This window comes from Carassius gibelio, chromosome B25 (assembly GCF_023724105.1).
Source record: "Carassius gibelio isolate Cgi1373 ecotype wild population from Czech Republic chromosome B25, carGib1.2-hapl.c, whole genome shotgun sequence".
Classification (NCBI taxonomy): domain Eukaryota; kingdom Metazoa; phylum Chordata; class Actinopteri; order Cypriniformes; family Cyprinidae; genus Carassius; species Carassius gibelio.
The window spans coordinates 15,434,196-15,449,934 of NC_068420.1; the positions used below are offsets into that span (position 1 = coordinate 15,434,196).

At 37.2% G+C, this 15,739-nt stretch overlaps 2 protein-coding genes across 2 annotated transcripts in view; one reads left to right on the plus strand and one right to left on the minus strand.

Moving 5' to 3' along the window:
* LOC128013988 (annexin A2) overlaps positions 1 to 15,739 on the minus strand; it is a 327,457-nt gene that overhangs the window by 252,546 nt on the left and 59,172 nt on the right. The gene's annotated exons all lie outside the window — the stretch shown is intronic.
* On the plus strand, positions 8,928 to 10,955 carry LOC128013990 (forkhead box protein B1-like). Its single transcript, XM_052597210.1, has one exon. It carries the CDS (start codon positions 9,170 to 9,172, stop codon positions 10,061 to 10,063), a length of 894 nt encoding a protein of 297 aa, XP_052453170.1. The 5' UTR covers positions 8,928 to 9,169; the 3' UTR covers positions 10,064 to 10,955.

A 15,739-nucleotide genomic window follows, 5' to 3' on the forward strand; every position in this document is an offset into this window, starting at 1 on the left:
AAGGTTAAGTGCACTCAAGGGACCCTCAGGCCAGTTCTGAGAGTTACAGTTCATTTCATTTGTCCAGACATACTGATTCATGTCATGTTGGCATGTGCGTAAGTGAGAAAATCCACTTTTATTCTCATAGTTAACTAAATGACTATATTAATGTTCACCCTTTGCTTAATCAAACTTACTTTGCGTAGTAACCCTCATTACAAAACTCATAAGATTGTGTTCCCTTTTATATTCTGTCATCTCGTTCATGCGTGTCTTCTTATTCATACCTCAGTAAATAAAGAAATAAAGAAATACAGGATGTGATATGTGAAAGGGTCTTTGTTTCTATACATTGATTAGATAGCTCCAGTATTTTACCACTTTACATGATAAAATGTGGTTTCATTGACAGCAATTTCTTAATTTCTGTCAGGAGCTTAATAGCATGCCAAATCAATCTGTAGTTATTAATATTTCTAATAGAACAACGAGACATACATATTCAATTGCGTTTTCGCCTGTTTATTTGTGACCAGATGGCTAAACAATGTCCATTAGGTGCACACTTGGACAAATATCGATGTATTCTCACGTTTACTTGTATATTTGAGAATCGTCATTTATATTCATTTCCATTAATTATGCAATCTGGATGGAATGAAGTGGCATCAACTATTGCCAGCCCCTCTCTCTTCCAGGATTTACTTACAGGCAGATGATTGGCTGTAGATCCATCAATCAATATTGTGTGTTCATTAATCCCATCTTCCGATGATGTGAAACTTCCATGTTCTGTCTTGTTCATAAGTAGCTAATGGATGAAGCATGAAGAAGCAAATGAATATACGATTTTGATACTTCATGGTTTGTGTGTGTTTTCGTGCAATTTGAGGTATTCTTTAAATAAGAATAAAGTAAGTTTGCATGAGAAATTAATAACTGGTGTAGCGTAAATATTATAAAAAGCTACAAACAAAATAGATTTAAAACATTATTTTCATTATTGTCTGAAACCCTGCTTTTAACCCCTGGTAAACAGTTTCACATTTGTACTTTAAAAGAGGTGATAGCACTGCTTTTTACCCGGGGTTGTGAAATCCTGCCGCGGAGAGTGACGCACCACCATTGTGGTGTTAACACCATAACATTTTGAGGAAAACCATGTGAACTGGAGTGGAGAAAATTGTATTTTATTCTTAACCTTTATAGTCCACTGATAATTCACTTAATAGTTATAGTCTGATATAAATAATAGCTACTCTGTAAAAAATGACTGTGAATTTAATGGTAAAAGACTGTAATTATGCTAAAGGAAAAACCTGTTAAATGATTAATGGTAAGTTCCCCTACTACTGTATATACGGTGAAAAACTGTATTGAACATTATGTAATTTTAAGGTAGTATACCGTTTTTGGAAGTGAAAAGAAAAAAAAATTACAGTGAATAACCATAAATTGACATTCCCGGAATTCCCATTTGTTTTGTACATTAGGGTTGTATGTTACACCAAATGTTGTTAAATTAATATTTATTACACTATTTCAGTTTCATGTGTGTTACCATGATGGTGTTTAGTGTTTGTGTGGATGACACAGTGCAACTTCAATATAGCTTCATAAGCTGCTTGTGATAGACTTTGGTTCATCATGATTCTTTCTTGTCTACTTACAAAGATGCTCAATGCTAGAGTGATTAGTAAAGAGGTCACATGCTGCATTCGTCCAATCAATGACACTGACACCGCAGATATGCAAATAAGTGTATAAATACCTAGGATTCCATTTACCCGGGTAAACTGTCATGTGCGAAAAGCCCCACAATAGGTTTGGAGCAAAACCAAAGTGATCCCATAAACTATCTTACAGTTTTCACTCTAAATAATTAGCCTAAGCCTACTATTGGTGTTTGCTGACATTCTGAGAATCCACATATCATATTGTTAACCAGTCTGTTAATTACTTTTGTAGTAACATATTATTAAAGCAATTTCTTCCCTAGACGTCTTTGCCATCCACTGTTATTTAACAAGCTGAGCTTGTTAAGTGGCTTCACTTGAGTAACTGATCAGTTTGGAAGGTACAACATACAATAACAAACTGGTACACAGTGTCCCTGTGGCAGTCATGAATTATGCAGAGGTTTGTAACACACACACACATTCCTGGTCACACTCAGTAGTGCAAACATGGGCCCCAGGTAGAGCGCTCATCACTCCTGCTGTTCTTCTCCATATGGACCCAATGAACTGGGGAGAGCGGAGACCCTCCATAAGCATGTGTTCCCCTTCACAATCACACGTATCCACTAATACACATGTGGAGATAGACAATTGCCGTTCATTTAGCAGCGGTGGCCAGATGTCTGTTAGAGACGGGTGGATGTGGTAAAGACTTGATACTTTAGCTTCAAAGGCTCTTGACTTCCTGTCATTCTTTCTCTCACATTCTAATTCATTCCTCCATACAGCCATAATGAAGTTTTATATTGCACTGATCTGTTCCATTGTGATCAGTGTGAAATGATGGTAGACTGAGGGTGGGCACTGTGGTAAATGTAGGAGCTCTCCGTGGTGCTGAAGAACCTCCCGCTGTAAATCTGAGTATGAATATGCTTGTGTGCAAATATTAGTTGTGCACTGTCCGTTAGTACTGTAGTATCTAGCTGTTTGAAATTTAAGTTTAAAAATAAGAGGAATCATTCAATTGATTAACAGAAGACATTTATTATTCTTATTTTGATGCATTTCAAACTCAACTGGGTTTGACAATACAATATGTGATACAGTGTTTACATTTATCATAACTGTAAAATAAAAATATAAATTAACTTAAAATGCATACCAGTTTGACATAATCAAGCCAGTTAATATGTAGATTAGATAGATAGATAGATAAATAGATAGATAGATAGATAGATAGATAGATAGATAGATAGATAGATAGATAGATAGATAGATAGATAGATAGATAGATAGATAGATAGATAGATAGATAGATAGATAGACTGTATTCTTGCCCCCACCTGATGGACAAAGGAAGAACTATCTATCTATCTATTTTTTTTTTTTTTTTTTTTTTTTTTTTTTTTTTTTTTGCTTGTTTTTGAAGGAGGAGGGAAAAAATGGTCTGGACAAATGAGTCTTGACCGGCCTTTTAGTAAAACCCCTTTTGATTCCCTCAACGTCCCCAACTACACTCAATTGAGACATCCTCCACACCTGATGTGCTGTATAATGAATGCCTAATTTATGTAATTAGTCCATTAACTGTAATCCCAGCATATGTTCGGCATGCCCTGAAGGCGTCGTTCTCCCAGGTACTTCTTTTTGATGTCACCGAGAAGCAGCTAATTAATTTTACATGCATAATAATATGGGACTCGGCTTAGCGACTAACCTTTGTATTTATCGCTGTAACCTTTACAGAGAGCGGAGGAAATCTTGCAAAGAACAACAGCAACGACACGACAGCGTGTTTTTATGCTGAACGGAAAACCCACCAAAATCGGTATATTTTGAAATAAATGTATTGATTTCATTGTTATTACAAGTAATTAATATGTCAAACTAAAACAACAATAATGCATAATTGGAAGCATTAGCTAACATGAGCGTTAAGCATTTAAAATAAGCTATGAATCATATTTTAGGCTATGTCTAAGCCACAAACGCTGAGCTCAGTCTGTAGTAGGCTATGCGTGTAGTATAATTGCACAGTGGTTCCTTTAAGTTAAGTGATGATACAGCTAACAAACCATAAGCCCATAATTAAGACAAAGTCCATCAAGCAAATGAGGGCAGTGTGAGATAATAGCGTTTAACTGGATTGGTGCGCGAGCCCCTCCCCTTTAGTTTCGCTCGCCACTTAAGGCTTTTGAGCATCGTAATGAGAGCCCTGTGTCTGCTAATTAATTGACATTCTCTTGAATATTCATACGCCACATCACAAATACGCTCTTAATTGCACCGTAAAGCATCTCAGGGGACGCAAAACGCCGCAGACTTCATTAAAACAATGCTGGTCGGGCTTGGAAAGGTAGGATGGGTCAGATGTAATAAAGGTCCGACAGGTTACCTGCGACTGTAAAAACTCCATCCGCTTGAGTCCTGAACACCTGAGCGAGGTTCTCCGACAATAATGCACGATAAACACGCTAATATATATTATGAATAAAACAAACTTGATTACTTCAGAGCGTGTTTTTCATTAAAATCGTCTATTATTGTGAATTGTGATGCACTGTTGTTGGCATAGTGTCTCGAAACAGGCATTTTGATGACATATTTATTCAAATGTTTGCATTAACAATGTCAATTACACCGCCAGCCGTTGCAATTTGTTTATTCATTAGTTCTTTGGTAAACCTACATTGCCTGCAGAAAGATGAAGCTAATAATGCGATGAAATACACATGGAGTTGATGGAGAGCTCAGCTGGGCTCAGCTCGACAGCAGCCTGACATGCACTATGGCAAGCAATAATAATAATAATCATAATAATAATAATGTTAGATATAATAAGAGAGTAGTATTTATTAAATATAAATATTAGATCAGACGATATTCAGTTATTAGTCTATTTGTATGTCTATTAAGGGATTCTCATGTCAAAGTGACTCGAATATACCTTGGAAAATAAATTACATTGAGATTCATTTTTAAATTCATATTCTTTTGTTGGTCGTTAAGGTAAAACAAAAACAGTGCAACTGTAAACTATACGTAGTATAAAAAGATTGAACTTTTTGAGAAAGGAAATATTGACATAAGCAGTTTGCTTTCATTTGTTATTCCTTGTAGAAAAGGCAACGTGGTTTCTATTAATAATATTATTTAAAATAGTATTTTTTTTATTATGTTTTAGAATATTATAAACCTGTCATTTTATTGCACATAGACAAATAAACTAATAAACAGAGATTCGCCTCAGACCCTTTTTAGGACGTTTTTGTCAAGGTCAGTATGTTTTTGTTAGTTTGTTTTTAAAGGTCATATATTTTGTCTATTTTGTGGCAAGCAAAATCATTCATCAGATCACATGGAATACATTTACAGAAATTAATGACCTAATAATTCACTTTTGTAAGCATATATATATATATATATATATATATATATATATATATACACACACACACACACACACGTTCCTGCACGGTTTTGCCTCTATGGATGGCTCCATGCATGGATGTAAAGGACAGAGCAAAAGTTTCTCCCCTGTCCCTCTTTTTTTCTTTTTTTTTTTCTTTTTTTTCTTTTTTTTTCCTGGGTGGCAGCATTCCCCAAAGTTGATTCAGTTTGACAATATTGTTTTGCTATCATTCGCTGGCTTACAATGAATGGCATCGATCCTCTTTTAACAACATTTGTTTCCTATTGTGTGGCGGAGGGCAGACGTGTGAAAGTGGCTGTTTGATTCTCTTTTTCATCCGCGTGACCTCAGCCTTTGTGTCCCATCGCCCTGGGAATGTCACGCCTCACTACTCTACTTTAAGATGCTTCAGAAAGTGCCTTTGTTTTTCTGCCTTTTTCAGACGCACACAAAATTGTTCTCGGTCCCCCCAGCTGTAAAAGATACTTAAGACTAGAGCCCCCGGTTCACAAGTGCAATGCAATTTGGCTTAGACCAACCTTTGTTCAGCTTGTACAAATGACCAAACTCACTCGCACATTATACAGTTGATCTACTGCTGCAGGGACTCGAGCCATTCAAGAACCGTGGTGGCATTTGAGCGCTGCGCTCGGGGCTGGCGGGAAGAAAAAGCAGCAAATCTTCGGTGAACAAATACACACGGTTCGTCCTCGTCACATTGGTTAACCGTTAAGTTAAGGACAAAGCTGATTTCCATGACAGCTGCCGGAAACTTTATCCCGCAAAAAAACGGAAAAAAATGCAATGAGTTGGGTGGTCCCTCATCACAGGTTGATACTGTGCCATTGTGCGGTGATTAACTGTGAAAACATTTGCCTGCGCGTCTGTAGGATCAGCAGAGGAGCGCGCGGGCGACTGGGCTGATTTGCATAATATTGCAAATACATTTTACACGGTACACGTGCAATTAAAAGATTCATGAACGTTTTTTGCATTATAGCAGAGACAAGATGGAAGATCAAAAAAAAAAACAAAAAAAAAACAAAACAAAAGGGACTTGCATAAGAAAATGACAAGCGCACTGATTTGTTTTTAGTATTTAGGTCATAATTGTGTCCCGTTAGAATTATTTTCGATATTTTAATGTTAGTTCAATTTTATTCAAATGTTTTAAATGATTAATGGCATTAATTGTTATTTTTGACAATTACATTGTATCACCACGAATTAAAATAAAAAAATAAATGTCTACGTAGCTATATTTAACTGGTGCTGTTTTAGTGAGGGTTTAACATCAGTAGCCTATTTAAGAGTAAGTTGTAGATAGTAAATTCATACCCGACAAATTTGTGAATGCCATATCAAAGTTTGCAACATGTAGCTCTCAAAAACACAGAAATTTGTTAATGTATAGACTTTTTTTTCCCCCGCATTTGTTATTTTCGAGCGAATCCTTTCTTCCCTCGAACACTGGGAAAGCCACATAGTTGTTTTTCTATTGTTTCTTGTCTGGGTAAACATTTGGGCAGAGGAATAAATAGTTTTTATAAGCGGTAGACACGAACTCTCCCTCTCTCTCACCAACCGAAGGTGTCGGATACTTTGTGTCGCACCGTCAGACTGGCAGATTCATTGAAGAATACGTGCTTTTTCACCACCTCCCTCAGAAGAACTCTGGAAAACTTCATGTGAAAGAAGCCTGGAAAATCGGAATCCTTTTGGCCCTTTTCTGTCAATACACAAGCAGAGGAATGACAAGTTAAAAGAAGTAGCTGCATGACTCCCTAGCTTGGAAAGAAAGTGTTTCTGAGACGGTGATTGTGTGGCAACCAAGGAAACTATAACGCTTTGCTTGGTACTTTCTTCCTGTTTTGTAAATATTAGCTGCCTGGTAAAAGTCTCTTTTTTCTCTCTCCACTCTCTTCCCGAGGTTTAGAAACAGACCTTTTCCCTCCTGCGTGCATCTTCCAAACAGGCATCAAAATAAACAATGCGTATTGCTTCTAATCACTTGTATGGTTGATTCTCTTCGCGATCCGTCATAGCAGTCAGGGGTCTCATTGGTGGATTTATGGTGGAAAATTTGCATAAATTATGAGCAAATCCGCGAGCTCGTGTGTGGTCCATTGCATTGCAAACTCGCCAAGCGGAAAGGTGGCCCTTGGTGAGCCCTGAAAAAAAGCTTGAATGGCCATTGCTCAAAATAGGCTTCCATTTGGTTTTCACATTCATATAATTGACTTATGGATATTTTATACAGTTTTCACAAGGCCACTCTGAAGGCTTTATTTGCATATGTGAAGTACTTTTCAGTTTGCTTTACAAGAGCACAAAAGCCTGCCTGGCATCATGAAGTTTCATTTCAAGAAGTTTTTTTTCGTTTGTTTGTTTGTTTTGTTTAAATGTTTGCACATTTTCTAATGCACACTCCAGGTCTCCTTACTTGTATGGCTTTTATGGAAAAATATCTCACGCTTTTGTTTTAAAGAAAAATCATTTTGTATCGCATCGACTGTCATTGTGAATTATTCTATTTTGGAAGCTTTAATGTGTACAAAGGTCTGGTCTTTTTATGTTTATTCTGTCGTCGGCTTTGTGAAGAGGTTTCTCAAGTATTGCTGTTAATATTGTAGGATGTGCCCGCGCATTTAAACGCGCAATAATGAGATCTGGCCACATCTTTAAAATTAAGCGAATATTAATCATTAAAAAAAACGCTTTGATGATATTTTCACACTTTACAGTGTTAATGTGTATTTGCATAATTAAGCACCATGTAATACCCACTAATGAACTATGTGTAATTATTAAGTAGCTACATTGTCATTGTTATTAATTGCACGGTAAATATGTTTGTATAATTATGCCGTAACATTTTTGTTTCCATGCATTACACTTGTCAAAATAATTCTTTTTTTTTTTTTCAAATAGGTATAGGCTAATAAAGCGTGCAATAAAATAATAGGTGTTACTTGAAAAAAAAAAATAATACTAATCAAGGCAGCGACTGAATTTAGGCTACGTTTCCAATTTAGTATTTTTACAGTATTGTTATAGTGGGATAGGTGCACATTCACCTTAAACTGTTATTGTGGTTTAATAAAATATGTATCGCCTGACTGTATCGAAAGACCATCCGTGAAACATAAGCTCATTTTGTAGTTGCTAATAAACATATGCTTATGGGCTAAATGACATATGTATGACTCCCTTGGCTCATTATAATAACGAGGCGCTCAGGTTAGTCATGTGGAAATACATGGAAAAAAATCTGTCGCTACACGGTTTAATTTGCCCTCCTCGTGTTTACGATGGGACGCAATTGACATTTTCGCTCTAAGGAGGCATAACAAAGCCGGCAAAAGTCATACGAACTGTGTCATGACAGCAAGACAAGCGAAAAGTAACTGTGACGATACAATGCAAGCTGCATGCAAGTTCCAGCCAATTTCCATGTCAAACATCCCATTGCTCAGTAGCTCCATTTGTACGTGTGAATTGTAGACCAAGCACCCTACGAAGCGCACAGAAAGGTTCACACACATACCTTCACACACTGTTACCGGGTGCCATCGCAGTTCAATTCCGGTTGCCGAGCCTTTTCACCCCTTTGCTCTGTCTTCAAATGGAAATGATTTCTATTGGCCCAAGGTGTCCATGTAAATAGGTGTAAATGAAACCAGATTATGCCTTTCTCCCAGCCCCCCTCCTCCCAAGGCGATTGTCATGTGATAGCAAAGAAGTGGCACATTAATGAAGCGCCTCTACAGGGGTCTTTTCTGCCCATGTCGCCACATAAAACTATCAGATGGTTAGAGGAAGGACATGGAGGCAGCCACTTAGCTCTTAGTCTTATCAAGACAGACGGAGACAGAGAGAGAGAGAGAGAGAGAGAGAGAGAGGATCTGGTCTATTCAAGCTGGCCTGGGAAGAAAGAAACCATACTGCTTCTTCTTTCTTGAGTTCACAGCACCAGAGAAGTGAACTTGCAGGAAGACTCTCAACGCTCCTCAGAGAAAAAATAAATAAAAACTAAACTACTCGAAGACACAAAGACAGACTTCCAGCTGAATTCCAACGGCAGAATTTGAACAGGATGCCTAGACCCGGGAGAAACACATACAGCGATCAGAAACCACCGTACTCCTACATTTCCCTCACCGCTATGGCCATCCAGAGCTGCCCGGAGAAGATGCTTCCGCTTAGCGAGATCTACAAGTTTATCATGGACCGCTTTCCGTACTATCGGGAAAACACCCAGCGCTGGCAGAACTCCCTTCGACACAACCTGTCGTTCAACGACTGCTTCATCAAGATCCCCCGGCGCCCGGATCAGCCCGGAAAGGGCAGCTTCTGGGCTCTCCATCCCAGCTGTGGGGACATGTTCGAGAACGGAAGTTTCCTGCGACGCCGCAAACGCTTCAAGGTGATGACATCAGAGCACCTGGCGCCCAGCAAGCCCTCGGACGCTGCCCACTACCTCCAGCAGCAAGCCAAGCTCCGGCTCAGCGCCCTGGGCACCCACCTCCCCCAGATGTCCAGCTACAACTTGGGAGTGTCCCAGCCGTCCACGTTCAAACACCCGTTCGCCATCGAGAACATCATCGCCCGAGAGTATAAAGTGCCTGGAGGGCTGGCGTTCTCCGCTGGGTATCCCCTCCACAACCAGCTGACCACAGCCTGGCCCCATATGTACAGCACTAGCGTGATGGACAGCGTGGCGCCCATCTCCATGACAAGCAGCGATTACAGTGCTTACGGTGTGCCCATCAAGTCGCTTTGCCACGGCGGACAGACCTTACCGGCGATCCCCGTCCCGATCAAGCCCACTCCGGCAGCGTTGCCTCACCACATCCACGCTTTCCTCTCGAACTCTCCCCAGTCGCTGAGCCCGACCTCCCCGCAGACAGCGACCAGCCAAAGCAGCCCCGCCACCCCGAGCGAGACCCTGACGGGCCCCGCGTCGCTGCAGTCGGTCGCGGTGCACTGACACCTGCGGACTGGGCCTCCCGGTGGACACCTGTACTCCAAAGTTGAATTTTAACTATAGACCTTGAAAAAAAAAAACACTGGCTATACAATCAAGGCAAGAGCTATCTATGTTGCAGTGATGTTAATTTATGTGTATGTTGTTCAGATTTTAAGTGTTGCTCTCGATGAGTCCAATCACACGGATCGACACGGATACCACATTGTAAAATGAAGAGTTTTTACATTTTAAATATCCAGAATTTATGTGTTCGTGCGAGTGGGTAGACTGCCGACAAATTCCAAGCACTGCGATCTGCTTCGTGTTTCAATCGCACACGGCAAGTGCTCGTCGTTTTACAGGTTATCGCCTTTCATAACAATTGTTAGATAATTTGATCGTGCTGAAATAGGCTGCTTAAGTTTGGAATGCTCACTATTTTTTATGTAGTTAGTAGTCATGCTACTAACGTCCTATAGACGACTAAACTTGTATCAGTCTGCAAACCAAATACTATACTTGATCTAAAACACACACACACACACAAGTACAGTATGCTACAATGGCAAACTTGAAAAAAAGTTAAAATAGTTTTAAAAGATAGGGTCTTCAAGTAAATATGTGAATAATTGCAAATAAGTGATATTGAATTGTGTCCAATGCACTTTTGAGTTAGATGTTTTACATTATATTTTGCAGGAAATGTTTTGTGAGCGTTTATTTAAAGCCGTGGTGACCATGTGTATTAAATGCCGTACATTTGTACTTTTCGTTCAGATATAAAGCATGCCTTTTCCAGACTTTGTGTTGTTTTGCTGCAAGCATGCGTGCTTTTAAAAGATTTGCAAAACGTCTGCATTCAATTATAAACTTGGTCATCAGAATATTTTTCCATTAAAATTGTGTAAACGTATACATTTCCTCTTGTATTCGTTTGTGAATTTAGCTAGTGGTTTTCTCTTTCTTCACACAGACGGTCAAATTCTCATGTACAATCAAAATGTAAAAAATAATGACATTACAATATTATTATTATTATTATTAAAATGAATAAATGCAAACAGTAATTAGCCTAATTCACTTTTTGCTCTTTACAAACTTTTGCTTAAGTAAATCTATCTTCATTTTTCCTTATTTAATATTAATAAAAATATGAATGCTATATTTTCTAATTTTAGAATAAATACCTGTTCATATTTTCTGAACATCTTAAAAGATATAAAATCGCTCATTGGATCACGCAGGTGAGCACTTTCCTTCGAGGAAAAGCACAACGACGGACCGGAATAAGTGAATGAAGCTCTTGATTAGGATGCATGAAGTTACTGTGCCGCAGTCACAGCGCGCACAAGCAGACTCATTCATCAGCTCAGCCTCTCACTTCAGCTACAAAACACTCCACGTCCAGTCTTAATCTATTTATTTCGAGGAGAGAGAAAATAATAATAATACGTTATGCATTGTTTATTTCTAGACTTTACTAGTTCATATTTCCAAAACTGCTTATTTTAAATAGTCCCGATATTCCAAATTTCAAAGTTTTTGTTTTTAATAGGGTGGAATTAAATTCTTAACTAACACCAATCCCCAAAATTAGATTCAGTTTAAATATAATTTAATTTTACCTTAAAATTACTCTTTATATTTAATTATTATTATTAGGCTATATGTATAATATTATGTTGGCCGATATTTTTACACTATGATTTCGCGCTTTTCAGCATTTTACCCCCTTTTTTACTCTCAGATTTAATGGGGGGTCCATTGATAAAGGATATGTCGCGGTCAGAATGCGAGAAACAGGTGCATTGTCTGCGTCCCTGCATAGGGAGCAACAGCCTTCTCCGGGATATTAAGCAAATACATTAGAATTCCGTCACTTTATGCAATTGAGCTGATCAAATAAAGGGTCCCTGGCCACTTCATTCACCCTCATTCACTTGAATAGAAAGTGCAAAGAATTGCAAACTTAGACTGGGCCACCGATGTAGATTTAGTCTTTTTTCAGAAAGACAAAAAGGCCGATTTCTCACAAACACATAGCTGACTGGGGGACTAGGAAACGAATTCTGAGACCCCTTTGGAATTTAAATCCAACCCCTCCCCCTGAGAGACTGTTTGCACAACACTGCAAGTTTCTTTTTTTCCACTCTTCCCCTTTTGCTTTTCTTTTCTTTTTACTTTCTTTTTTGGGGTTTGACATTGTGTTGCATTGATGTTTACTCTAGGTTATCATACTGATTATACAGAAGTGTATGTTTAGTTTTTAAGCATTTGCTTCAACAAGGAATAGAATAGGCTATACAAAATATAAATATAAAACGAGCTTCACATCGGTATAATAAATGTAGTGTCCAAACAAATGTTTTATTTATTCATTTTATTTAAAGAGAAAGGTCATGGTTTGCATATAATTTTTTTTACATATTTCCTTCACAGATTTTAACAAAAATATTTAGTTTTTTTAATGAAACTTAAAAATAGAAAATGTATAAAAAATAAAAAAGTAATTGACCCGTTTTACAGAAGCAAAATAAAAAGTTTTTTCTTAATTTTATTTGAAGAATTTGAAAAGTATAAATCAACAGGCATGTTTTACATAAATTAATTTGATAAATTGTATCTTTACAACGATACATGATAGCTTTATTGAGGAATATTCATTTTTTCTTCTTATATATTAATTTGCAGTTGATTAGTTATTGTATTAATTGTATTAAAGATATAACATATAACTATTTCAGTACTGCTAAACCAGCTTGGGTTACTGCCTAGTGTCAAACAAATATAATTCCTGTATTCATTAAATTATTATCTGTCATATGGCCAATATTTTATAGGCTATATGATAATATATGATATTTTATGAGATAATATTTTCTTAAATTGATACAGTCAGATAACTAAAATGAATACAGCATAGCACATGAAAATGTAGACACTCTTTCTCAATAAAATGAATCAAACAAGTTTTAACATTATATGTCCACGCATTTGCATAGCACACAGAACTCGTGTCGGTTGTCTAACCTCTTCAAATCAACATTCAGGTAAGTCGTCCCATTATGCTGGAGAGCAGCAGCTTGTTGTGATTTCAGGGCTCGTAATAACGAAGGCCTGGTTGTCTTCGAGTGGGCTTTTTCTCTGCTCATTAACACCTACGTGAACTCTGTTTTGTAAGCAAAGAGAAAACGATGCCCAACCATCCACTACATACAAAGAAGAAGGTCATCCTAGACAGGGGGGATAAAATATAGAGCGTGCCACGCAAAACCACAACGTGGTAGTTTAATTAAAAGAATTCATTACAGTGGGAGCCCAAGGTAATTAGCATGCATAATTTATGATTTGCTTAATGCAGGCCGACTGAGGCGTCGGTAATAAACTCGACTTAACCTCCAGCGCAGAGCGATGAAATGGACAGTGGACGGCTGTTTATTGTCGAGCAATAAGTCAAATCCGTTTGACAGAACTTTGGTTGATTCTTGGCTTTTGCTGAACTCGAATGACTTCATTTGTTTTGCAGGATAAGACTCAGTCAGGAAAGGTAAAGTAAACACGGAGGTGTTGTGACAGATATCGACGGTTTGAAGGCAAATACCGTCAAACAGTTCGCTAAACCAATCTTTTTTTTAATCCCAAAGGGTTAAATGACAGGATGTAAATCAAAACAGGTTTGGTTGTAACTTTTTCATCAACAAACACGTTGTTGTTGTTGTGCAATAATATTCTGAGGGCAAACAGCGCCAAACAGTTCGCTAAACCAACATATGCCAAAGGGTTAAATTTAAGAAAACTGACAGGATGTAAATCAAAATCAGGCTGACTGTTACTTAGGCCTATTCACCAACAAAGGTAACTCGTAAACGTGTTGTTGTGTCAGAAGATATCATGGATGGTTTGAGGGTAAACAGCCCCAAACAATTCGCTAAAATGACACCCCAAAGGGTTAAATCTGTGAAAACTGACAGTATTTCAATCAAAAGTCCGGTTCTAACTTCTTCAACAAAGGTAACGAATTGTTTGTGTGTATAGTTTGAAGGCAAATAGCGCGAAACACTTGGTTAAAACACTAATTTTATATCGCAAATAGTTAAATTTGAAAAAATAATAATAATACCTGACAAGATGTGGCCTAAATCAAATCACATTTGGTTGTAACTTCTTAATTAAAACTGTAAGTCTTAGCCTATCTGCAATAGCTTATATACCTAGAGTCCTCCGAAGGTCTGCACTGACAGAATGAGGCCAGATTTTGGTTCAGCTGCGCACTCCTCATGTTTCCACTCATATTATGGGCTGTCAAAATACTGTTTGTAAAAGCGTAAAAATTAATCGACGCTAAGCAAAAGTTGCATTCGGTTTACTCTGCAAATGTGACACGCAGCACTGCTGAAGGAGGAACGGATGTGTGTTTATGCTTTGCTGATGGCTATTTTTCTTTCTACTTTGTAGCCACACGTGGATTTTTACCAAAAACAACCGCTATAAACAAATATATGTATACAGTCCGTGCATGCTTAGCAAAAAAAAGTCTGCTTTAAATCAGGTATAGGCCTGACCCATTGTTAGCCTATACAAGCTAGTCATAGTCTTCTAGGAGAAATAGTGAAATGATTTACAAACGAATAAGCAAATAATAAAAAAATGAGTAAATCAAATAGTATAAGTAGAAAACAGAACAAATAAATGAATAAAAATGCACAATAAATAAATAAACAAACACATTTTGGTCAGTTACAAATCTGCCATGCTTAACACACTCAGAATTGGTAACAGGTGCTTCTGATGTCACTGCCATATATCTTCATGTTTGGGTTCATATAAATGATCTCATTATAGCACAGGCTTCAGAGAGTCAGTGGACCCCTCCGGTGGGGGTCAGGCTGGTCTCAGACGCTTATTTCCAGGTACGATGGACACCAGGGACAGTGGGGTTGGGGTTGAACACCCGTGTGTGCATGAAATTAGAATGTCAACATCTGATTCATGCTGGTGGGCAGTAACTGTGAAACAAATTATGTCAGTGGGAGGCGTCTCACATTTTCTACACTGCTGCAGCAGCTAAGAGCTGAATGTGGGACAGGACGGGATTCCTATAGAATTAGAATGAAAGTAAATATTTAGAATGCAGCTGAAGAAAGTATGATATAGGCCTAATATAAATTGTAAACAGATTTTCAGATTTAAAATAGGTTGCTGAGGAATCAATATAACCACTTAATATGTACACTATAAAAAATTAATAAAAAAACAATTTTTACCTAATATTATTTATAATTACCTATTGTAATATAATTGTAATATCTGTGTGTCTATAGGTTATGTAGAATATAATATTGTCACTTAATGATACTGTATACAATTAAAAAAAAAAAAGTTTTACTTTTTAATTGATTTTTTTACGATTATGAATAAATGTATTATTTTATATTATATTATAGTACCATTCAGTGTCCATGTATTTATTTTTTTAATGGTGATAAATTAAATTGATTAACTATATAGTACATGTTTTTAATTTATTATGAATGTATAAAATTAATAAAATTAATAAATGTGAATAAATAAAAGCTGACTATAATTATGTTATATTATATACATTTTAATAAATGTATGCATGTATTATATTATATTATATTATATTATATTATATTATATTATGTTTCTGACTTGTCAGCGGCTGCATTCAGTGGT